Source organism: Oryza sativa, chromosome 9, assembly GCF_034140825.1.
Source record: "Oryza sativa Japonica Group chromosome 9, ASM3414082v1".
Lineage (NCBI taxonomy): Eukaryota > Viridiplantae > Streptophyta > Magnoliopsida > Poales > Poaceae > Oryza > Oryza sativa.
Window position 1 is genome coordinate 19,923,845 of NC_089043.1, and position 25,277 is coordinate 19,949,121.

The window sequence follows — 25,277 nt, forward strand, 5'->3', positions numbered from 1 at the left end:
CAATAATAATTGTACTAGCGTTGTGCTGGTCCTTTGTGCTGACGTTGCTGACTGGTAGAGTTGTATTTACTCTCTTGCTGGTGAGATCACCATGGAAGGTGGTGGGGATCAGATGAACGAACTCCTGACTCCATAGCACATGGCAGAGGTGATAAATCAGAAAAAATAAAAAAGATACATCAGGGAAAAAAATAAGGTTGATTGATTGCATCCTGACGAGAATAAATGATGTTTTGCAGGACAATTGTACTTCATATTGAAGAATCTCAAATGCATAGTTCAGCATCAGCCGAAAGTTTGTACTGTTGTAGTTAACTGGTGAGTTGTGATTTTACCTTAGCTAGGAAAAATAACAATTGCAAATGGATCGGCAGAAGTGCTTCCAAACGACTGGCAGAAATGGATGGCCTCTCGTTTGTGCCTGAATTTTGGACGACATGGCCGATGTAGCTGATGCTGCCTTTGCAGTATCTGATACGAAAATGAGAGGACAATTGTGGAACATGTGTGCCGAAAAACAAATTGTTAGATGCTCCATGATGAGATGAGCAGAAATGTCCCCCGCAAAAAAAAAAGAAAAAGAAAAGAAAAAAAAAGATGAGCAGAAATGTCACAGCAATAATAGTAGATCCAAGTCATCCAACTGCCTGCCTGTTGGCTACTACTCCAGTAGATCCACCGACAAGTAATAAGAGACTGAAATTTAACGATGATCATGTCAATCATCCATCATAGGGGTGTGTACAAATGTTGGGTGCCTAACGGCAGAGGCCGGAGATGTGAAACATTTTCATTATCTAAAGTAGGAATATATACAAATTGATAATTTTATCAGAACAAATTGTGTATTAACGATTTACAAATGAACAGCACACATCTCAGTATTTTTTGGATCCAAAGAACATTGCTGGAACTCTATATGGACTGGGTACAAATGAACGAATTCTATCTACTCTTTCAGCTTATTCCTGTTGGATCACTCCGGTTTTGTGCCCTGAATCTGGATTGCAGAACAAATTCTCCTTTGCATATCTGTACGGACAAGTAACTTGTCCAAAATGAAGTAAAATTCCATGGCATGTTTGGAACTCTCAGAACTTGATTACCAGTGTGTGTACGAAGAGAGGCATGCTTTCTATGTTTTGACAAAAGCCTGAGAGTGATCAGTCTATCTGTTCTCCAATTAGATCGAGGCCAACAAAAAGGAATGATACCCCCTGAAAGAGAAGGAAATAGAAGTGAATTCCTTGAGCAGACAAGAGGCTCCGAGTTGCGGCGGTGAGGAGGAGAAGAGAGAGAGCAAGCTCCTTCTTGTAGACTTTGTTAGCCTTTTTTGCACCAAGCGGCGCCTTTTCTTGGCGTTCTTTCTGCATTTTGAGCTCAATCAATTCACTTTCAGATATTTGCTTCTGCAGCCGAGGAAGGGTAAGATCCTTTGTATCCCTCTCCGCTGCTGTTGAAAGATCTGATTCTGATGATCGACCAGACTTCTTTGTGACAATCCATTCGTAGGAGCTTCCAAGTTTAAACAGTCCAGACACCATTGCGTTGAATTTTGTCACTGACATGGTGTTCTCGAAAAGGAGGTATGGCACAATGAAAGGAAATGATCTTGGTGATGGCAGAATGTTCAGGAAGGACATGCAAACTGGCACATAACAGATGACCCAAACAGGCAGCTCAGCCTCAGGAACAAACATGGTCAGCGGAAGAATGACACAAAACAATGTGAATGAATAGAACGGAAGAATCAATTTCCTCAAAAGAAAGAATAATAGTATTAAGTTCGCCTTCTTCCATGATGAGATCTGTGGTGAAACATTAGCAGTATTTATCAAAAAAGAACTTTAATTACCGGCACATGTATAAGATTCTAGCTAATGGAATTGCATACCTTGGCAGTAAGTATGTCCGGAAGGCACAGCCGGAAAAGGTGCATTGGACCAGAATGCCACCGGTGTTGCTGTTTCCTATATGCTTCATAGGATTCTGGGAGTTCACACAGGACCTGATTGATAGTACCAAGTAAAAATCAAGTTCTGTGTATATATGAGATTGACCCTTAGTCCAAAATGCAGCAGCTAACACAAACACATAATGTACCTTTACATCATTGAGGAAGATAAATTTCCATCCATTCAGGTGTGCTCGAACAGCAATATCCATATCCTCCACCGTCGTCCTCTCAAGCCAACCCCCGGATTCTTCTAGAGCTTGGATCCTCCAAACTCCAGCAGTTCCATTGAAACCAAAGAAGTTCAAGAAGACTCCATTGACCTGTTGCTCTACTTCAAAGTGGAAGCACAGGTTGATATTCTGAAGACGGGTCAAGAGGTTCTCATCCTTGTTCACAAAGCTCCATCGTGCTTGAACCAATCCAAGCTCAGGATTCCCCTGCGTGAATTTGCAACGGTGACTTAGCATCGAATTGGTGTTCGGTATCAAGACTGCAGTATCTCCAGGAATATGTTACCTCAAAATGTGGTATCGTTTTCTTGAGAAAATCTGGTGTTGGCTGGAAGTCCGCGTCGAAAATGGCGACAAATTCATAATCTTTGACATAGTCACAGCTCATTGCAGACTTGAGGTTCCCAGCTTTATAACCGGTCCTCAGCACCCGATGCCGATACACAATGTTCACACCCTGATGGCTCCACTTGGAAACTTCTGCCTTGATCAGCAGCTGAATGCTCTCGTCGCTGGAATCGTCGAGCACCTGAATCAGAAACTTCTCCCTGGGCCAATCTAGCTGGCAAGCCGCCGAAATCGACTGCTCATAGACCTGTCTCATAGTAAGCACACACAATGAATGAACATAACACACTACAAAACTACAGAGTATACAAAATTCCGATGAGAATTCAGCTAAATTATACCTCCTTTTCATTGCACATAGGAATCTGGACGAGCACCATGGGGTGCTGATACCCTGATCCTTCCCTGAACGGGTCCCCTTCAATCCTCGGCTTGATCTTCCTCAGCTTGATCCAGAAGCAACCCAAGCAAAGGACGAGACGGTCCATGGATTGGATGACGAAGAGGAGGATGCAAGCTTTCGACAAGAACTCGATTGGCCTCCTGATGTAGTCGGCTCGGAATGACATCCACGAGATGTACGCCGAGTGCGCCCACCCCTCGATCTCCACCGCCTCCGGCACATGCAGCTCCGGCCGCCGGAGGCGCCACCCGTTCCAGTAGGCGGCGAGCTCCACGGCGAGGGCGAGCAGGGAGAGCGCCAGGAACCCCCTGATGAACCCGTACATCAGCCGTCCCCGGCCGCGGCCGAGCTCGTCGGCGGCGTCAGCGGGGGAGCGCCGGAAGCGCCTCGCCGCGGCGGCGGCGAAGGAGGCGAGGCGGCCGGCGGCGCGGCGCGCGCGGAGGAGCAGCACCCAGGTGAGCTGCCTGGCGGTCCTGCTCCTGCTCCTGCCACGCCCGCCGCCCTTGTCCATGGCCACCGCGGCGGTGCGCAGCTCCGCCTCCGCGTCGGGCCCGTCGACCTCCACCACCGAGTAGTTGGGACTCTCCATGGTCACCACCACCGGCGTCCCCTTCCGCCCACCCCTCCCCTTCCCCCACAGGTACGCCACACCCACCCCCACCCCCGGCGGCGCCATTGCTCCCAAGAACTCACTCACCGGCGCTACCTCCTCCTCATCCGCCTCGCAGCAGCAAGCATCTCTGCGCCAAGCAAGGCTCGCTCACTCGCGCACCTAGCCTTCCACCGCCGCCGCAAGCCGGGGGAGAGCGGCGATGGTGAAAGCTCCGGGGCATGTGGCGGCTTTAATAAACAACAACAACAACAACAACGGCCACGCCCCCGCTTTCCTCGTCTCCCGGTCTTCTACTCCTCTGCATTGTTCAGAGTTTATTACTACCTCTCTCTCGCGCGCGCGCGGTCTCGTCTCGCACCCCCACAACCCACGTCGTTTTCAAGAGGATGATTTTACCAAGAAGAAGAAGAAGAGGAGGAGATGGAATGGGAAGGGAAGGGAAGCCTTTTTACCCTTCTTCGTCACGTCCTTCTCCTACCTTGGGACCAAGAACAGCGCGAAGGGTGTGTCTAGTCCACGCTAAAGTTGGAAGTTTGATTGAAATTATAATGATGTGATGAAAAAGCTAAAAGTTTATATGTGTAGGAAAGTTTTGATGTGATGCAAAAGTTAAAAGTTTGAAGAAAAAATTGGAAACTAAACCAGGCCTAAAGAGGTTTACCAAGCCATTTGAGACATGTTACCGTCATTCCACGATTTATCGGTTTCGGTGGTAACCGTGAGGTATAGCGTATTTTTAAAAACTGAAAAGGTTACCGCACGTGACAACCGTGGCCACCACCTATTAGAAACTCTAAAAGAAGTAAATACATAAATGTGCGATGTTTTTCACCATAACAAAACTGATAAAAGAACACTCAAACATGAAGTTTTTGGACATATTGGAGTGGACTGGGTGCATTCGTTTCATCAGATAAATTCATTATTCAAATTTGATTTAATTAAAACTCAATTAATCATTAGCTAATGATTTTTAAGTTTTTCGTGCTCTAACCTCTTTTTTCTTATTTTCAGTAGAAGCGAACAACACCTTATTTCCCTTTAATTTTGAGTCACGAATCTGTTGAATAGAGGATCCATATATTAGTCACCCACGTCTAAGAGAAGTAAGTCATAGGATCTCAATATTTTTTTACCACATAGTTAAATGGCCATCTACACTTTCACTATTAACTTTTGTGAAAAACACAGGTTTGCATACTTTCATTAATTAAAGAGTTTGCGCACGGTCAAGTAGAAGCACAGATTAGACAAAAGCTTCAGATATTCAGGTGGTGTTTGAATCCAGGAACTTACTTTAGTCTCTGTACACTAATTTAGAGTATTAAATATAAACTACTTATAAAACTAATTATATAAATGAAAGCTAATTTGCGAGACAAATTTTTAAGCCTAATTAATCCATAATTAAATAATGTTTACTGTAGCATCACATAGGCTAATCATGAATTAATTAGGTTCAATAGATTCGTCTCGTGAATTATTCTAAGATTATGGATGGGTTTATTAATGGTCTACGTTTAATATTTATAATTAGTGTCCAAACATCCGATGTGATAAGTAATTAAAAGTTTTAGTCCCATCAAAAGAGCGTCTCAGTATTCAGGAAAAAATATTCAAATTTTTCGTGCTCTTCAAGAGAACTAGCCCTGCTGCCTGCTGACTTTTGGTAAAGCAAAGGAGGAAGCTTTTCAGAATTTCAGTTGAGGGCAAGCGAAAACTGGCACAGAAAAAGACAGGCAGGAGCGGCATGGCACTATGGCATCCGGTTTTGTTTTTTTTTCACCATAACAAAACTGGTCAAACAAAGATTCAGGGTTGCAGGTCCTGGTTCTTTTGTGTCATGCTGCTTGGTCTGATGCTCTCAGCACTTGAAAAACACCTCCTATGCTCCAGCTGCAGATATTATCTTACAATTATGGATTTAATCTATAAGAATTAGGTTGATCATTCAGTTTGCACCATCCGTTTGGATGTTCTCTCTCACCTTCTCAGATCTCATCATAAATAAAAAATTTTCTATATAGTAAAATAACTAGGTTGACAAAATAACATACTTATATAAATATGTGCAAGTATATGATAAAATAAAATATGTATGAGTATATTGATAAAATAAGTAGCGTATAGAAAAAATACTCAAAATAATTAAGTTGTTGTATCATTTTTAAGTTATTATACCAAAATCACACACACCTTATAAATTGTTGCACCTACATGCTCACTTAAAAGTTAAAAGTTCTTGTAATGTATTATACCTACGTACTAAACTACTGCACTAGCATACTCACTTCTTAAGTTCTTGAAATAAATGATTTACTGTGTATGAAATTTATTATTTTTATCGGATAAAGCATATCAAACATTTGGAACGTAAGAAGAATTTGTCTGCGATTCTTACAAGGTTTTATAAATCGACAGCCCCTCTCTTTTCTTTTTCAAATTTGTGAAGGAGACAAACTCATGTCCGATCGATGGAGTGTAAGTGGAATTGATAACACCTGGGGAAAACCTTGTTACAATATTCTACAATGCATACAAACCTTTTGATGAAGTGGAGAGATCGCTATTTCTTTTGGTCGAGGGGACGTACGTCACGTCAGTGTTGCTTCCACTAACACGATTAGAACACAAATGGGACGTTGTTAGCCAGTACAAGTGGAACACTTGCAGCTGCTTTATTTGCTTTCCTGCACCTATGTATTTTTCAGAACAAAAGTAAGCATCACACATTCTCGCATCAAAAGGTTAATGGTACCCTAGTAGCACTATCATTCAGATCGAGAGAAAAAAAATATACGGGGTGTGAAACTTTACGCAACAGTATATTCTTCTCTATCCGCTATTATGGCTGATTTAGATTATTAATTAAACGGATTAGTTATAGGTTATCTCCTATAAATTAAATATTTTTGAAAAAAAACTTAACAATTACAAGTATCTCAAAATACACGATCTAAATAATATAGAAGAAGATTTTTATTAGAGAAATTATTTTTCGAAGCATGTGGAGTAATAATATGATTTAATGATCGATGAAAATTTGACCGGATATGTGTTGACGTGAAATTTTTCACCTGACGTGTCAGATGTGCGTCGATCGTGCTAACACTGAGGCATGGAAGATCTGCTTAACTCTAGTGCAAGATCCTAGATCTTGATGAGGTGCGGACGTGCTAGTCAGTTTAACCCTGCAACTGACAATACGTCGATGTAGCAGCGATTAGCTGATAGGTTGAACGATCGGCTGTTAGAGACTTGGAGGCCCAGACGTTGATGACAATTGTAGGCTCGAGTCTCAAATGTGCCAAAAGCGTGTGTCAGCCGATGGTTTGATGTAGAATCAGCTAGAGGATCTGATGTTAGTACCTAGCGTTGAACACCTTTGATCTTTGAAGATAGACGATGTTGAGGGCACTCTAGGTTGTAAGGTTGTTGTAGAAATAGATTGGCTAGAAGTCAGATACAAATAGATTCAAATAGTTAGATAAACAATGAAGCTTTTGCTGCAATCGACTAAAATCAACTTGTGTATAATTATCGACAAACATTTATTTATCAAAGAGTTGATGTGGGACTTAGAAATAGTAACAAGATGACTCACTGGCTAACACTCTAATGAAACATAAGCATGAAACCTATCAACTAGTAAAACTTAGATTATCAATACAATCTAGAGATTGGACCTAGCCGAGACAGTATGAGATTGCGTGTGATAATCTAAACAACCGATAGATCTATGCAACGTGATGAATATAATAAATCTATCTTAAAAAATATTGTTGATCAAAATATCGGACCGAACCGAGGGAGTTCTAACTAAGCCGATGTGACTCTAAACAACAATGCAATCAAAAGTAGAGATGATATACCAGATAGGCAATGCTTGCTTCAACTCGAATAGAATATCGGACCTAACCGAGGAAGTCCTAGCCACGCCAATGCAAGTGAAGGTGTGGAAGTTGGATTTAACTGACGTAGTCCATGCTCGAAACTAAGAACTCGTCAAGAGTAAATTAAGATGGCGATGCGCCGAAAATTGTATCTTGAGATTTGTAGTTATATGATGTGTCATACATGGTCAAAATCTTTTATATTTGGGACGTGGTACTCAAATATTGAAATTCTTAAATAGAAAAATTATGGGAAACAATTAATCCAATTCTCGCATAAATCAGAACAGATAATTAACAAGCATCAAAAACCAATAAAATAAGCGTACGTGCATCCATCCATAATCACTCGAGCAAACGAGGCAATTAGTCAATCTCAGTAACGATCACGAAGAACGACTAACGCGTTTAGAGGCTCGATCATTGGGTGAGATTCGGGGTCGTCGTCGTCGCGCGCTCGCTCTACTCGACCCAACAAAAAGATCAAACCACTCCCATCCTACTAGCTACTTCCCGTCCTAGACGATGACGACCATCGAGACGGTCTCATCGATTATTTTTGTGCATGGCTTTGATCTCTTCGTCGATCCTTTGCCATATCATCAGTGCTTCCTCCGGATTTCCACGCAAAGTTTGTACGCAAGCGTCGCTTAGAGCAAGTTTAATAATATAATGTAATTCACTACTGGTTAACATTGTCTATAATCAATCTAATATCTCACTCGTACAACCGTTAAATGTAGAAATATACTATATCATTAATTAATACATAATCCACGTATCTCTCTCACATAGTTTATTAGAACTCGTACGTTAGCTGGCTATAAATTTGTAGCTCGCTTTGTTCACCCTCCCCTATCTCTCTTCACATACATAAGTTATAAGTACAAATCTAACATGTTAACTTGTATAATTCGCTTATGTTATCTTATGGTACTTGCTCTTAATTAGGGAAGGGTAGCCGATGGCTGTGGCGAGCTTGAGGAAATGGACGTTTCACCCAACCGCGGCGCGGAAATCGCTGACCGGGCCGGGCGCGCGGGGGCAAAATGGCTCGTACGTAATCTCGTGCCGCTGCTTTGCGTTGCGCGCGGGCGCGGGGCGGCGGGGCAAAATTAAGCGGCGAATAATGGATTCAACGGATCGGTCGATGCGCGCGTTGGGTGTGTGGAGTGGACGACGCGCGGCGGGGCGTGTCGTGCTTGAGTTGCGCCGAGCTGAAGCGGACGTCTCAACCGAATCGACGTGGGCGCGTGTGTGTCTGTGTCTGTGTATACCGGCCTGCATGCTAGCTCGATCCGGGCAACTGTTTGGTCGGTAGAAACTGTACTAGAAACGAACGGGGGGACTCCCAGTGTATGCACTCGAAAAGGATAAAATTCCAACGCTCTTCGATGGTAAGAATCATGTAAAAAAAGTATTTAAGTACCATATCCGTTTCATATTTGAGTGGTTTTCTCTAGATTTAAGTTTTGTTGCAAAGAATATTGTTATTGACTTAAAAGTTATCATTTTTGTGCTTTTCATTAGATTTATGTTTCTCCTTCCTTCTGTTCTTCTGCATACGTGTGAATGGGATCTCCTGTTCAAAACCTCGACCATGTAGGCACTTCTCTCCTCAACTATATGTCTCCTTTTAGGTGCACCTTCTCAAACCCTAGGAAAAGAACATATGAGAAGAAATTAGGTCCAAATTCAAGCGCCCCAGATCTATAGTACTATGAGGGATTTATGATCTGAAGTACGTAAATAACAAATCAACTACATAAGAAAAAGATATTAGAGCAGGTACAATAGTGGATTATAAGCCAGCTATAAACACATATCGAGAAGATAAAATAGTAAAGAGGGGAACAGCGTGCTACAGATCTATAGCCAACTGCAGCACAGACTTCAAGACACAATGTTTATATGACAGATATGACCATGCATTAATAATATAGTATATGTTTATAGATAATTATTGTATGATTTGACTATTAAATTGACTACACATGATTTGGAGCCAATAGTTAACTATACCATTAAACTTGCTCTTATCCTAAGCGTTTGCCTAGTTTTGATTTAGACCTTGTCTTTTGTCTCTGTGGAGACTGCAGCCTGGTAGTTGCTATCGTCTCCGTTCTCCCACCTGGTGAACCCTACAAAAATGAATTGAGGCAAGACAAAGAAGAAAAAGAGATCATTACATTCCTTTTTTCCTTCCTTCCGATTATAGATATCAAATGTACCGATTAAATATTCACATCAAACAAAAATACCACTATTTTATTAGTTAATTACCCCACTGCTATCGATTACAATAATTTTATTTAATTTGTGTATTGTCTCTCTCTTAATTAATGGTTTCATATTACATCACCTCTCAATATTTTGTATCTTGTGAACATCGTAAAAGTTCTTAATAACTTCACGTTCATTCTAAAGTGAGCTATATCATACTACATGATACTTGAAAAGTGTATAACTTGGCACGGCACTGTTGTACAGTTCTATACCCAAGGTAACACTGTGCATGGACTGGAAGACAAATTGCCTCTGTTTCTTTACGTGAAACAGCCGGAGCTGACTCAGCCGAGAGCGAGTGACAGGGCAGCTGGGACGCATGTGGCGAAATCACAATCCCTCTCGCTGCTGCAGTTATGTTCAGATTTGCTATAATTAATCACTAGTACTTAGTTTAATTAACACGGCCATTGCAAATATTAATTGGGTGGTCCATGAGCACGCGTGACGCAATCGGATTATCGGAGAGGGTATGGGGCACAGTCGCACAGAGAACTTTTTGGCCGCCATCGACCGCCGAGCGCGCCGACGACAATGCTATCTCCTGTGTCCTGTTTTCTCCCTGCGTGCGAGTGCTCGTCTCGGCTAGTCGGCGACACGTCCCGTTGATACTGTATGATTTTGTCCCGTTGCCAGGTGGCCGTGCCGTGACAAAAAAAATACAGTACTACTAGTAATTAGTTCTCGTAATTACACTCAAGTCTGCTGGGAGAGTTTAACATTTCGAGAAGCAGCTGATTAGTAGTCAGTTTTTAAGAATTTAAAAAAAATGGGTTTTCCTGCTTCCGGCTTATAGTTCATTTACTAAACCCTATAACGGCAGCTTCTCAGTATCTAGATCAAAAACTTTTGGAGGAATTTATAATTTTGAGAAAAGCTGCAGCATTAAAATCTCCTTAAAACAGGCCCTTAGTTTGGCATGCATCTGTGCATGATGATTTATTTGCGAGTTGAGACCGAATAGTTAATTTGATTGCTCGATGGATCATCAATCCATTGATAGACGTCATGCGTGTCTCTGGTTCACTTCTCCCATGACGCCATGTAACGTGTTCTTCACACAGATCCCTGCATTCCCATGGTCTCAAAGGCGCTTTAATTTGGACCTATTTTGTAAGTGATAAAAAAACAGAGATGTTACTGAAAATATGTTTATGGAGTGGCTGGTTGATCCGAGGCAAACTTTAAGGATGAACTTTTGCTGCTCATGTTGAGTGAAATATTGTACTACTATACTAGTATGGCACTTTCCCTTAAAAAAGAGAGTGCAAAAGTAATTAAAGAACGGCTCGATCGTGTGCGCCACTGCACAACACCAGTGTGCTCGAGAAGGCTTCTGCCGCATCCTCTCCACGTGCACTGATCTTTCCAAGCGTCGTTGCTCCAAGATTTGCTGGTGTTCATCACGAACAAGACACTGTTCATGCCGTGATGCAACTTCGGTGCTAGTAGCTTTCATCACTATTACCTGCAGAAGCGTTCACTTGCATTAGCAGATGGGGGCCAGATATATCGATGCAATCCAACCATTTGCAAATTGCAACGACCTCTTCGCATCCTCCCTCCGTGCTCACGTCTTTATCAGAAACATGACACCAGCAAGGCAGGATGTGGGCTTTACATGTGTCCTAACTTAAATCATTTTTAACTTTTGCAAGTAAAATAGTTGAATATATATGCTGCCTGTAAGTTAGCACGTATCAATCTCCTCTTAGAAAAAATATACACCGCCGACTCTTCTTATGTAGTTGGTAGATGAGCTAAGCTAGCACAAGAAAAGCTCGTAGTTAAATTCCTGGTTTGGCATCTGATTCGACACATCACGGACGGACGGATTCGATTCTCTTGACGCAGCTTTGCTGTTGTTTATTTCGTCCTTTTTCATGCATCCAACGGAGAGATAACACATTAACGCCCTTAATTATTCAGGCTTTGGTACGTATCGTTTGCACTGTTCCCTTTCCTTAATCAGCTCTGGTTTCCTCTCTAATTCTCTTCCTTATCCTTGTAATCTGTCGCTGTTAGTGGCATCGGCAGATGGAACGTAGCAATCAATCATCGAGCGTATACAGCCGAATCTGTCGAAATGGGGATGAATGGATGGATTGCTCATGATGTGGCTTGGGCCGTACTGAGGACGCGCGAGATGGGCAGTTTCCCCCAGCCCAAATTATTGCTTGGGCCATGGCCCAGTGAACCTGTGCTCCTGCAGCCCAGATTGGAAAAAGTCCACTTAGGTCAAGTTGATTCGTGCCCCTCAACCGTATAAAACAAGTGCAAATCGAGCCCTTGGATATAGAGATAGACCCAGGGGTGCTAATGGGTGGGTGACCGCTCCAGGCGATCACCCCCCCCCCCTCCTCCTATACTCCACTCTCTCCTTTCCTCCTCCCCTCTTCTCTTCCTACTACACCATAAATTTAAAAAAATAAAAAATAAAGTTAGAAAAATTTATGTATAGAAAATACTATATATAAAAAATATTTGAATTCAAATTTTAATTTGAAACGGGTATGTAAACTTTTGACTAATAAACTTTGGGTCTATAAAGTAATATTTGAATTCAAATTCAAATTTGAATCGGGTATGCAAACTTTTGACTTATAAACTTTAGGTCTGTAAACTTTAGGTGTATAAACTTTAGATGTATAGAAATACTATATATAAAAAATATTTTAATTCGAATTCAAATTTGAATCGGGTATATAAACTTTTGACTTGTAAACTTTGGGTCTCTAAACTTTAGGTGTATAAACTTTAGATGTGTAAATTCGAGGTGTACAAACTTTAGGTGCATAAATTTACTAAAATAAGAAAGTAATGTGGTGTTAAAAAAAACCCACGTGGAGGGGGGATCGGCCCTGATCATCCCGGACGATCGCTCGCCCATTAGCAAAACCGTCTCCAACCCGTCTATCCTGGCCGACCAACCGGGCGGGTGGGTTTGGATCCTAAACCACGTCAAAAGTCAAAACACACAAGGTGGAGTATACATGGACAACTAGGCCTGCAATGCACATGCACGGCACGGGTCCAATGATCGCCCATGTCCAGAGACGGCCGTCAAATACTACTAGCAGAACAGCAAAAAGGCTGCTGTACGTGCCCGTCGGTGTCTCGCACTCTCGCGGTCTCGCGCCGCTGCAGCGCGCCGCAACTTCCAATCCCATTGGCTTTAGAGCAAGGATAATAAGAGCAAGTATAATAGTGGGCTATAAGAAAACTAAATGGTGAGTGGATAGGAGAAGAGATGAGAGAGATGAAAAGCGGGCTGTAAGTTTACAGCCTGCTTAGGCACAGGAACCAAGAAAATTGTGAGACAGACATGTGGACCATATATTTATAGTGAAGAGTTAACCACTATATAAGTGAGCTGATAGATAGGCTATAAGTAAGCAGCTGGCTGTATTATTATCCTTGCTCTAATATAGCTCACTTCCTACTACTCCCTTCATCTATTTTTGATAGTCATATTTCCAAATCTGAAAATTTTATTTTTGATAGGCATATTTCAATCCAACAACCTATCATCTTAATGATTTTCTCGAATTTAATGCATGGCTCTCTATTCTTCCACACATGATTGGCTATATGGGCTTTGAGAAATGTAAATATTAATGAATCGTTTGTTTACGAGGAATGACCAGTAGCATGCTTAAATGAATGATAAGTAGAACTACTTATCCTTGGTCTGTGTGTCAAGATGAAATATGACTATCAAAAGTAGATGGAGGGAGTATTAGCCTATACTAAAGTCAACACATGTAATAGATTAGCTATAAAGTTAGCTATGATTTTCTTCTTCTATCTCTATCTCTCACTTATATATTTAATGTATTTGTCTTTAAGCTTGTGTTAAGCTAGCTCTTGCATGAGAGCCAACATCCTTCTTTTTCTTTTTTGTTTACCCCTCTCCTCCACGTAAGATTATAGTAAGCTTATAGCTCACTATTATACTTGCTCTTATACTTCAGCTCGCAGTCGCCGGCTGTATTAATATTGTGCCTGATTTTGCGAGAGTTATGAGAGCGTACAAACCGCGCGCGCTGCGCCCTATAAACATCCTTCCACTTCTTCACGTACGTACGAATCATTTTTCGTTTCGTCAGCAATGGCACGCTTGCCTTCTCATCGTCTCGCGGCTCTCCTCCTCCTCCTCCTCGTCGTGGTCTCGCCGTGTCACGCGGCGGCGGCGGCGGCGGCGGACGGTGGGCAGAGGCCGACTAGGCCGAAAGCCGTGGCGATGCCGGTGGTCAGGGACGGCGCGACGAGGCAGTACGTGGCGACGTTCCAGCAGCGAACGCCGCGGGTGGCGGTGAAGGCCGTGGTGGACCTCTCGGGCGGCGCCACGCTCTGGGTGGACTGCGACGCCGCCGCCGGGTACGCGTCGTCCTCGTACGCCGGCGTGCCATGCGGGTCCAAGCCCTGCCGCCTCGTGGAGAGCCCCTCCTGCAGCTACATCGCCAGCTGCCTGGGCTCGCCGCCGTCTCCGGCGTGCCTCAACCGCACCTGCACCGGGCACGCCGAGAACACGGTCACGAGCTCCGTCGGCAGAGGCAACGTCGTCACCGACGTGCTGTCGCTGCCCACCACCTTCCCCTCGGCCCCGGTCCGGCAAGGGCCGCTCGCCACCGCGCCGGCGTTCCTGTTCACCTGCGGGCCCACGTCCCTGACCCAAGGCCTCGCCGCCGGCGCCGCTGGCATGGCGTCCCTCAGCCGCGCCCGCCTCGCGCTCCCCGCGCAGCTGGCTGGCACCTTCCGCTTCTCCCGCAAGTTCGCGCTCTGCCTCCCTTCGGTCGACGCCGGCGTCGTCGTCTTCGGCGACGCGCGCTACGTGTTCGACGGCATGGACCACTCCAACTCGCTGCTCTACACGCCGCTCATCACCAGGACGACGGACAGGTCGAGCGAATACTTCATCAGCCTGAAGCGCGTCGTGGTGGACGACCGCGCCGTGCCGCTGAACGCGACGCTGCTCGACGTCGGCACCAAGCTGAGCACGGTCTCGCCCTACACCGTGCTGGAGACCTCCATCCACGAGGCGGTCACGCGCGCGTTCGCGGCGTCGATGGCCACGGCGGGGATCCCGCGCGTCCCGGCCGTGGCGCCGTTCGAGCTGTGCTACGACGGGAGCAAGGTGGAGAGCAGCGCCATCACAGGGGAGCCGGCCGTGCCGGTGGTGTTCGAGCTGCACGTGCAGAGCGAGGTGAGGTCGAAGGTGGCGCCGTGGATGGTGTCGGGGGCGAACCTGATGGCGCGCGCCGACGGCGGGGCGCTCTGCCTCGCCGTGGTGGACGGCGGAGCGGCGCCGGAGGCGCCGGTGGTGATCGGCGGCCACATGATGGAGGAGATCCTGCTGGTGTTCGACCTGGAGAAGTCGCGGTTGGGCTTCAGCCCAAACCTTGGGGCCTTCGGCTTGTCCTGCAGCAAGTTTCGCCTCGGGTAGCACGTATTGGCATCGTAGGCTCGTAGCTAATCTTTCTCGGGCCTCAAACTCCCAAAATCTATACCTGCATTTTGCCGTCGCATGTTGGAATAAATTGCTCCCTCCTGCCGTCCTGCGTATCTACAACCCGGTTATACCCCACGATGGAGGTGTACACTAGTAAGGATACACTATTACACGTTTAACCATTCATCTTATTAAAAAAATATATAACTATAATTTATTTTATTGTGAGTTATTTTATCATTTAAATTACTTTAAACATGATTTATATCTTATACATTTGTATAAAATTTTTGAATAAGATGAATTGTCAAATATGTGTTCAAAAGTCAACGATATCATCTATTAAAAAATGCAGGGAGTATATATTAGGGAAAGTCCATTTTACACCCTCGAACTCTTATGCTTGTCTAAAATACACCTCCGAACTACAAAACCGGATATGATACATCCTTGAACTGTTAATACCGGACACTTAACCCCCCCGGGCTGTTTTTACCGTGGTTTTTGCCACGTCAACCCTAGCCACGTCAGCGCAAAACATAAAATGGGCCAAGCCCATGTTCACTTCCCCTCTCTCTCTCTCTCCCTCCCTGCCCTCTTCGTTCTCCTCTCTCTCATGACCATTAGCGGCGGCGGCGGTGGCGCGGAGCTGTGACGGCGGCGGCGGCACGGAGCTGTGAAATCGACGGCTACGGCGGCGGTGTAGAGCAGCGAGCGCGGCGGCGACTGCGTAAGATCTAGGTCGGCGGCTGCGGCGTCGGCGTGGAGCCGCGAGGGCGGTGGCAGCGGGGAGATGGTGCTAGGGCGGCAGCACTGCCCCAGTTGCGTGGACGGTCGCCGGCGGAAGCCTCTGCGCGCAGTCGCCGGAGGTAGGTCCGGGCGTCGTCACTGCACGCGCCTTTGGATATGGCTCAGCAGGGAAGAACCAGCTCGACACGTGGTGGAAGCAACGACGAGCTAGTGGACTGTTGTGCCGACGGAACAAGTAGATGGAGGGGCATGAGCAGCTCTGGAAATGGCAGCAAATCCAGTCAAGGCAGAAGCAATCTGTCAGGGTTATGGATACCACATACCTAATATTAGTTGACTAAATCTCCGCAGGACCCACCACATACCATGTCTTATACGGAAACAACTTTCGGATATAGGAGGAGTTCCGCATAAGGAAGGATAAATAAAGTTCTACATAAAAACGAAAATGACTACTCGGATTGTATCCATATTGGTTTCCCTAGTTCTACTTGTACAGGGGGACATCTATGGGTATAAATACAAGGCCTCCTGGGAGGAGAGGGGACACGGAACAACAGATCAAGGCACAAGATCAACATACAAGCCAACATGCGCCAAGACAAGATGCCAGATATCGACTTCAGAGATAAGTAGGGCTAGTCCCCTACGGTGTCTACAGATATTGTCAGGAGAGACATAGCGTTGTCTTTTATCTTGCCGGATGTGGATTCGAGGAGAAAGGCTACCCTGTTGTCGACTATGAGTCAGCACTTCAGACCGCCAAGTCGACAACAGTTAGATAGGCTACCCTAAATATTGTACTGGTGTGATTATGGTGAATAAGAGCAACGACCGGCTTCGGCCAACAGGAGTAGGGTTATTACCTGACAATTCAGGGGCCCGAACCTGTATAAAAATCCTCGTCCCCATCTCTTTTATTACAATCTCGCATATATCCTAGTACCAACGATCCCTATACTATGCAAATACCGGAATCGCGACATCAAACATCGACACAATCCACCTCCAATTCGATACAGGGAGGGTCCATTTGATTATTATCCAGCTGTTCTTTGTGATTGTCGAAGGAAGGCAGCAAAACGGTTCGAGGGTGAATTATATCCGGTTTTATAGTTCGGGGGTGTATTTTAGATAAGCATAAGAGTTTGAGGGTGTAAAATGGACTTTGCCCTAAAAAAATAATTTGTGAATAAAATTTTTATATACGCGTTCTTAACGATCTAAAAGCAAATGCTGAAGAATAAACTTCAATAAAAAAAACTTAAAATCAACTTTAAATTGAAGGTTGAAAATTAAAATTTTGGCTGATAAGTACTTCCTCCGTTTCACGATGTAAGTCATTCTTACATTTTCCATATGTCTATCTAGATTTATTAACATAAATATAAATGTGAAAAATATTAGAATGACTTACATTATGAAACGGAGGGTGTATAAGTATAAGCGATAAGACGTGGCTGAACGAAGCTGAGGTGGGTCCAATTCTTCAAAAAGTTTTTTTTTTCAGGGCCTGTTCTTCAAATAAGTTTTCAAGAGGGGTCAAAATGTCAAAATTTCAGCTTCCTCGACGGCTCGACGCCATGGCGCGCCGCCGCGGCCCGCGGCCCAAGCCGCCATTATCCGCTCGACGAACGTCGCCGCGTCGCGCTCTTCCCGGGGGCTCTCTCTTTTGCCGGTCTCTGTAGGGCTCCACTAATGGCGAAAACGCGGCGCGGCACGTCAGTCGCCAAGGGTTCGGGAGATAAGAGGCCATCCACTTATCCACCCTAGCCTCCTCTGTAGGGAAGACCCCCGCCGAACGCTGCGCCGGTCGTCGCCGGAGTCCGGGCTCAGCAGATCGACCCCCCGTAGAGGTTTGCCTCTAGTTCCCAGACTTCAATTTGTGAATTTACTCGCCTAATTTTGCTTATTTTTTGCTCCATCCAGTCATTAAGGAAAGGGTTTGAGTGCTCAGATGGGGTGAGAAGAAGCTATCCAAGGCGGCGCAGACGTTGTATCGGTTCCGTACTATCTCTCTCTTTTAGCAATTGGTGGTATTTCTTTTGGTAATACTATTGCGGGACTTCGGGATACTATTGCTGTGGTATCGCAACGTTTGGACCAGGTGGCACAGGAGTTTTTCACCCAGGAGCATGGGTGGCGATCTAGTCTACAGATTGATAGTCACTAGTTTCTGTGTTTTGTGATGAGGAAGTCTTCTTAGGTCCAGTTTTTTGGCTGTGTGCATTCTATGCAAAGGCCGGGGGTAGACTCAGTTGGAATGTATCATCTTGGTGTATTTAACCGAGTCTTAATAAAGCTTCCATTATTTAAAAGTTTCTTTTGGTAATTGTACACTCACAAGTCACAAACCGCAATGCCGACTCGGAAACCACCATTAGGGAAGTTCAGTGGGAGTTTATTTGCAGAGTTTTCAGAAGATCATGCTATAGGATGGCCGCACTGCCATACTTTAATGGATTGATTGAACTGATTCCGTTAGTAATTTTCATCCGAGATTGAAGAAAACCCAACCGTGCGATGAATCATCAACCCAATTTATTCTTGACTATGATGCCATAAGGGTAAAATGGCAAGGCAATTTCTTCCTTTGAACAGCCTTTGGTTCATCCCGAGGATGCCGCGCCGTTCAAGGATCATATCCATGATCCTCTTTTTGGTCAAGTCAGGACATAACAGGAAAATTTCTCCCAATTGCTTGGCTAGTCTGCACGCCACCACCCATACTCATTGTTCAACACTTCAACACATGAATCATATCAACATTCAGCCACTAAGTATTGGTTACTCTTCATTCTATGTTGTCAACTTGTCATGAACATATATCACCACTGCCTTGCCACCTACTGCAGATTTCTTGGCTAACACATTTCTTGCCACCTACTGCAGACATCAGCACTAACAACAAAAAATTCTTGGCTTTATCTTTGAACTTTGCTACAATTTGCGTATTGTTTAGGGAGCTCAATACAGCAAATAATTGACATAGCATATACTGTATCAATTTCTGGTCTAAGGCGTGGGAGGGGGCACACATATTCAATGGTGCTAAAACTGAGCCAAACTTGAGACTGTCTGCTAGTGAGCCAGGAGCACCCCCCCTATAAAATCCCATGCTTATTTGTCAATTCATGAAATGTTTCCCTTTGGCTCTTGGTTTCTTCTATCATCTGTCATTTTTCATCGTTCGTTTTCTCCATGTGAAGAGATTTGCTCTGAGTCACTGTGGTGAGGTTTTATTTTTTTGTTTCTGTAGAAATACATTATTAAGGCGACCAAGAGAGAAGAAGTCGAGACAACTCCGGTAAGGATGATTGGTCCTTCAAAACTGGCAAAGGTGAGACTCCCTGAACCAATGATGGAGCCTTCATTCTGGCAACTGTTCTTATCTCGCACCCATTTCTGTTCAATTTGAATTATAGTGTCTCCCCCTGTTATATTGAGGATTGCCTGTGAGATGTCTCCAACTAGAGGGGATCCCTTTGGAAATGCCTGTGGAAGTGATTTTGTATTAGCATATGTGCTGCATTTTAGAACGTTCTGCATCCTTAAGCAATCTAAAAGAAAACTGATCTTGAAATTTGATTGTCCAAACTAAAAATAAGTAGAGTTTAACTTACATATCCAAAACCAGCAGTTTTATAAATTGGTCCAATCATTGTGTACCTCTTGCAGTTCTTTGCGAGAAATAATTTGATATATGGAATTTCACCCACCAGAGCAGCAATCCCACCATTTTTGCTTCCTCTGGAGAGTGCGTTGTGAATATCCTCAGGGTTATGATAAGGCTTGATCATCGATCTGGGAAAGCCAAGTTCTTCCAGAAGACCCATGACAAAAGAGCCACTCCCACACCCTATGTATTCACCATTTTTTAGGAGTTCATGAACATCATGTGCAGTTGGTTGGAGCTGTTGCACAGTTAACATTGAAGTCAAGCTTGCAGTGTAACTTGACTTAAGTACTAGAATGAAAAACAGCCATACGACCAACACTATCCGTGATATTAGGCGTTTCACCTTCTCCTCTGCAATAGAATAGGACAAAGAGTTCAGTTATTTTTTAGACATCTTAAATCAAACTCCAGTAGATCAAACTTAAGATATGCTACATTTCAATCACATTTTCTCTATATACACATAATGTTGATATGCCTTCTTTCATGTTTTAAATATAATGCTAGGTTGATTAAAGCTTACTACAGACAAATTTGCCATGTATCTGGAGCATCAGTAGTCATGTATTATAAATTTAGTTTGTTTTGTAGAAACCATATAAATTGGGTACACCCTATTGAACTTTGTATGATAATGTCTTTCCAGGCAAAGGGACACTAATCTTGTACTTAGTGTTTCTATCCAAAGTGAAATAGAAAACAAATATACTGCAATGAGGGCACTCAACTATCTTCAAACATAGAAAAGTAGATTGATGTCATCGACTGTCTGGAAATAGTAGCATCCACATTCTTGTTGTTTCCTAGAAGTTCCAACAGCCATATGACAACTCCTGTATAGATAACGACCATGATTGTTCCAAACCACATGCCAGGCGTTAATGGCTTCAAGAAAATCCAAGCATTCTTGTTTATACTTTCCCTGACAGGAACAACCATTGCTACCCCTGACTCTGTGTATGGCAGAGTGAAGTCGACATATAAACTTCTGTTGTACCTAATTGCTATGTCTCCAACTGCTATATCGTATTTCTGTCAGGGTATCAAAGAGAGTTGTTAACAAACTGCGAGCTGCTTTTTACAAACAAAGAGTCATGATTAAGAAAACTAAGATGCCAAATTAATGTGACTTCTCTAATATATACCAATTGTTTATACCCTCTTTCATCCGTCACTTGTTAAAATGGAATGCTGAAAGTGCTTTGGCAAATGCATTAAAATATTGGCAAACCGTATCCCAAAGGCCAATGATTTGGCATGACATTTGTTTATCATGATTACATATAATATGTACTTAGGATATTTTTTTCTTAAAAGTATCGCGGTGGACAATACTTTTAAATATTTGAAACGATATAACTGCTGCATACATCCTTGAAATTAAAACTATTTAGAAATAAGATAGTTCTTTAAAATTTGAGATATGGTAATATACATAATGCAAATAGATTATATGAATTTCAACTTTAACGTATATTTGATTTCTATTTGTATTCCACACTGAATTATTTTGATGAAGTCCATACTTTATTTGTACTAGCTAAATGCCTGTGCTTTTCTACAAATGAAAGAAAAATGCCATAGAATTGCCTAAAATAAATTAAATATATTTGTATGAAATATGGTATTCACTTGTGTGCATCAGGAGTGTTCACCTTGATTATACACACATCAATTCAACTATATTCGGACTAATGTACTATAGGAGGGAGCATTTCCATAAAAAAAGAACTCCAGTGAGGAAAGGTTAGGTGACAGATTCAATACCACCACTACCAGAGTCTTTTAAAAGGATCCTGTGAGTGTCATATTGCTTTTATTTTATAAACCCTGTGACTGTAATTTTGTCAGCGCAATAGTTAACACGCATATAATTAGCGACTTAGTGTGTTCCTAATTTTCTATCTGTTGCTAAGGAAATATGCTGCAATGGATGCCTTTATTGCCTTGTATCGTTCAAGGGTGATCTATTATCTCACTAGGGGTAATCGGTTGCCATGATGAACATGAGCCATTAGATCAAACAGAATGTGTGGGTGAAAAGAAAGTGGAACTACCTTTAAATTTACATATATTATTTCGAAAGAAGTAAAATGTTGAATACTAAGGAGGAAAATTTCCCCTATATTTTAACATGGTGGCCAAACAAGTTATTTCTTACCTTGAGATAAACTTGGTAGACAAACTCATCATAGCTTGAACTGGCAATCCCTGTGATGTTAAACAATTTGTATTCATAAGCGAGGGCATAAGGAAGTCTTTTGACAGCCTCTTCAAATACGTCAATTGCAAGACCCCTAGCTGTAGTAACACCTGTGATGGGATCTTCATCAGCATCTATATATTCTGGATAGTGGCCTTTGACTACACCAACTTGAAGTTTCTTTCCTCGTACTGCGAGTTCCCAGCCCCTTGGTAGCTCTGTTACCTCTCCCGGCCAAATAACGATGTTCAAATCAGGTTTAGTACTCTCATAAGTTGGATGTGATCTCTTCTGCTCTAATGCCTTTGAAATTCCATTTCGAGCAGTCCAGAACCCAATTTCTCGATATCCTTTCCCGGCTACATTTATTATTCGAAATGTGGAAACTTGTAGCTGCCCATCTGAAAGGTCAAAATAGCCACTTAAACCTCTAAATTTATTTTGCAACATTGCCTTCCGAAGTGCTGGACCATTAATTGAAGTTTGTAATGTTTCCAAATTTGTCAAGTTTTTCTCGCTGGACGGTCTCTGAAACATTGCTTTTCTAACCTTGGACATCTCCGCTGCTTGTGCTATCGCCCAGATAGAATCATAAGCCCATAGTCCAAAGATGTTCAGTTTCATTGTTGGATCGTTTGGGTGATCAATTCGGGACCTCATATACCATCTCTTGGTGAAGCTATCTAGCTCTGTTGAAATTGGTACATAAACCTTAACCCCCAAGGCACCATTCATTGCTTCCACAACTGAAGGATTAAGTGAGTCTATTAGGTTGGTTAGTCCATCTGTTATGATCCATACAGTCCCTTCGCTCATCATCCCAATCTCTTTTGCCTTTGTAAAGAGGACTGATCCCAATGAAGGGGACATATGAACAACATATACCCTTGTCTGCATTGTCATCAGCTTGTAGAGTTCTTGTGTGATTTCTTCACTTGTTGATGATTGATCTATCTCACTCTGATATGGAACATGAACATCTATCTGTTGGAGGGCATCAACAAGGGAAGGTATAATACCCCTACCGTAATCGTTATCTACATAGATAGGCACCACCTCTCTCCATCCATAGGCCTTAATCATGGAGACAATGCTATTCACTTGTGCTGAATCATTCAGCGTTGCGCGCACAAAATAAGGAAGAGTGCGCGAGGACAATGTGGGGCTTGTTGCTGTGAATGAGATAATTGGAATTTGACATTTATTTCCAAGAGCTGATACAAATGTAGCTTGAGAAGATTTCTGTGGACCAACAATAGTTTGGACTTTGTGATTCTCCAGCAAATCAAGAACTGCCGAATGGCATATAAACAAAAAAGTTCATAAGAGCAAATATTTTATATTCAAACAGTTCTTAAACCAGAACTACCATTATGAATAAAGCAAGACAAACAATGATATATTCACCATCTCATCTAAAGTTCTATTCCTTGTACTCTCATTTAATTAAAGTTTTATTGCTCGCCTACGGTACCATCTTTCTCCTAGATCCCTTCCCTTCAGCTTTTCCATCCTGGTCATCCTCAAAAAATATTGTTGCACCGAAGAACTAAGATTCACAAATCATGTAAAACTGTTATCATGTTACGTGCAATTTTACCTCTCGTTTTTTATTGCCTGTGACAATGGGACTGGGAATTGTTGGTTGATGGTTTAAGAGAAGAATGACCGAGAGGCTGGGATTCTCTCGTTTTAAGATAAAAACATGATAATATAAAAATGATGTGTGCTTCTATCCATGTCTCAGCCAGTGATAAATTTTGCAGTTTGTGCTAATCTTGCATAAGCAATCAAATGATTCATACCTGCAGATGCAGCTTGGACATCATCACCCATGGAATCCCTGACGTGGAGGACGAGCCGTGTGGTGTAGCTTGGATGGACGGCATTGAAATCTTCCACGGCCAACGACATGCTTGTGCGTGCGACCTTGGCCACCGTCGTCCCCAGGTCAAGTACCACCCCAACATGGAATTCCTCTGCCTTTCTTTCTGTAACACTTCCAGCAAATGCAAAGCTGAATGCTAACAAGAGTAGGAGCGGTGCAGTTCTAGCACATGCTGCCATTTTTCTTCAGGTAGTATGAGGTCGTCTGCAGAAGAATCTCTTTGCCCTGTTGGCTATGGCGTTTATTTATAGATCCTTTTGAGCCATCTGTCAGGTTGCTTGCGGTCCTTATAAAAAATTTATTGATTTGTGAATAAAGGCCTGGATTAGTTCCCAACTTTTTCTTCAAACTTCCAGCATTTCCATCACATCAAAACTTTCCTACACACACAAATTTTCAACTTTTCCGTCACATCGTTCCAATTTCAATCAAACTTCCAATTTTGGCGTGAACTAAACACACCCAAAGTGTAGTACTGATTTTCCCTGCGTTGTGTTTTTTTTCCTCTCTTTGTGGCAGAACAATGCGGTCAAACTTTGAAAACATTGCCCACGGTTACATGTTGTGGACTAGTGGTTAGATTTGTCATGTGAAATGCCTACTACAGTACTACTCTCAAAAGTCTAGAGCAAATATTCAAAACACCAATTAGAAATTTAGAATCAATTTTTGGTGTGACGGTATCAAGTTGAAACCTGGTTGGTATAGCAAGGTTAATTATAAGGGCCCCTTTGAATCGCAGGATTGAGAAAACATATGAATATGAAAAACATAGGATTTTGATAGCAGTGTAAGTGTAAAACAGAAAATTGTAAAACACAGGAATGACCGTTTGATTAAACCGCGGGGAAAACACAGGAATTGGATGAAAGAGAGACTCAAAGAAAAGTTACCAAGAGGTTGAAGCTCTTGCTAAATTTCCTCCAAAATCTCTATAGGGTTGTCCATTCCATAGGAATTTCAAAGGATTGGATAGGATTCAATCCTTTGTTTCAAAGGGCATCATAGAAAATTTTCCTATAGGATTGAAATCCTCCAAAATTTCTATGTTTTTCCTTCAATTCAAAGGGGCCTAACGAGTTTATTTATCCCTAGGCTCTATCTAGTGAACTTGTTAACCTTAAGATGGAGCACTAGTGAATCAGAGTATGCTGTTCTGAAGTAATACTGAATTTTGTATGCCGTAACGTGTAAGCAGGGGTTTTCATGTTTGATGGAAAGTCTCTCCCTCCAAATCTGTTTTTTTTTTTGGTTGCGAGTCCGTGACGTTCAATGGACGGTGGCTGGTGTTTTAGTAGTACTTGGACGGAAAAAATGTCACTACTTGGAACGACTGACTGGATATATACCGTCGTTTTCAGCTGTAAGTCTGTAACTGGAAGATTCTATTAGTTCTGGTCGAAATCCTTGACACGTTTAATCGTTCATGTACCGTCGAATGTAAACAAAATAATACTAATATTGATTTCTCACAAAAAAAATTGACTTATATGATGGCGTGCTCTTAACGCCTTGTAACAATTCCAAGGAATGATGGGTGGAAGAGTTTATGGTAATTATATGAGGTTACAAACG

The 25,277-nt window shown here is 43.0% G+C and overlaps 3 protein-coding genes and 1 long non-coding RNA gene across 5 annotated transcripts; 2 read left to right on the forward strand and 2 right to left on the reverse strand.

Moving 5' to 3' along the window:
• Nucleotides 1–684: 684 nt before the first annotated feature.
• Nucleotides 685–3,944, reverse strand: LOC4347118 (probable xyloglucan glycosyltransferase 2). The gene is made up of 5 exons (NM_001422769.1): nucleotides 2,877–3,944; nucleotides 2,474–2,782; nucleotides 2,104–2,394; nucleotides 1,895–2,008; nucleotides 685–1,808 (listed from the first exon to the last, which is right to left on the reverse strand). The coding sequence occupies exons 1-5, from the start codon at nucleotides 3,612–3,614 to the stop codon at nucleotides 1,164–1,166; spliced, it is 2,097 nt and encodes a 698-aa protein (NP_001409698.1). The 5' UTR covers nucleotides 3,615–3,944; the 3' UTR covers nucleotides 685–1,163.
• Nucleotides 3,945–13,827: 9,883 nt separating this feature from the next.
• On the forward strand, nucleotides 13,828–15,284 carry LOC107275801 (probable aspartic proteinase GIP2). Its single transcript, XM_015755709.3, has one exon. The coding sequence runs from the start codon at nucleotides 13,842–13,844 to the stop codon at nucleotides 15,174–15,176; it is 1,335 nt and encodes a 444-aa protein (XP_015611195.1). The 5' UTR covers nucleotides 13,828–13,841; the 3' UTR covers nucleotides 15,177–15,284.
• Nucleotides 15,285–17,481: 2,197 nt separating this feature from the next.
• Nucleotides 17,482–18,250, forward strand: LOC9270551 (uncharacterized). The gene is made up of 2 exons (XR_001540180.3): nucleotides 17,482–17,788; nucleotides 17,862–18,250. It is a non-coding gene; the product is annotated as an uncharacterized lncRNA (long non-coding RNA).
• LOC4347119 (glutamate receptor 2.8) lies at nucleotides 18,212–24,040 on the reverse strand. 2 transcript variants are annotated; one of them, XM_015757169.3, is made up of 5 exons: nucleotides 23,620–24,040; nucleotides 21,773–23,106; nucleotides 20,340–20,643; nucleotides 19,556–19,962; nucleotides 18,212–19,427 (listed from the first exon to the last, which is right to left on the reverse strand). In XM_015757169.3, exons 1-5 carry the CDS (start codon nucleotides 23,879–23,881, stop codon nucleotides 19,116–19,118), a joined length of 2,619 nt encoding a protein of 872 aa, XP_015612655.1. In that variant the 5' UTR covers nucleotides 23,882–24,040; the 3' UTR covers nucleotides 18,212–19,115. The 2 variants fall into 2 exon arrangements, with proteins under 2 accessions (XP_015612655.1, XP_015612657.1); XM_015757171.3 differs by having other exon boundaries at nucleotides 21,773–23,056; nucleotides 23,620–23,756.
• Nucleotides 24,041–25,277: the final 1,237 nt, after the last annotated feature.

Bases quoted from the DNA above. Each gene is read 5' to 3' on its own strand.
- LOC4347118 (NM_001422769.1), bottom strand. From the start codon at position 3,614: ATGGCGCCGCCGGGGGTGGGGGTGGGTGTGGCGTACCTGTGGGGGAAG. The intron at 2,009-2,103 runs GTACATTATGTG...ACTATCAATCAG, and splicing joins TCTTCCTCAATGATGTAAAG to GTCCTGTGTGAACTCCCAGA. The intron at 1,809-1,894 runs GTATGCAATTCC...GTTTCACCACAG, and splicing joins CGGACATACTTACTGCCAAG to ATCTCATCATGGAAGAAGGC.
- LOC107275801 (XM_015755709.3), top strand. From the start codon at position 13,842: ATGGCACGCTTGCCTTCTCATCGTCTCGCGGCTCTCCTCCTCCTCCTC.
- LOC4347119 (XM_015757169.3), bottom strand. From the start codon at position 23,881: ATGGCAGCATGTGCTAGAACTGCACCGCTCCTACTCTTGTTAGCATTC. The intron at 23,107-23,619 runs GTATGAATCATT...GCCATTCGGCAG, and splicing joins TGTCCAAGCTGCATCTGCAG to TTCTTGATTTGCTGGAGAAT. The intron at 20,644-21,772 runs GTAAGAAATAAC...ATACCCTGACAG, and splicing joins TCTACCAAGTTTATCTCAAG to AAATACGATATAGCAGTTGG.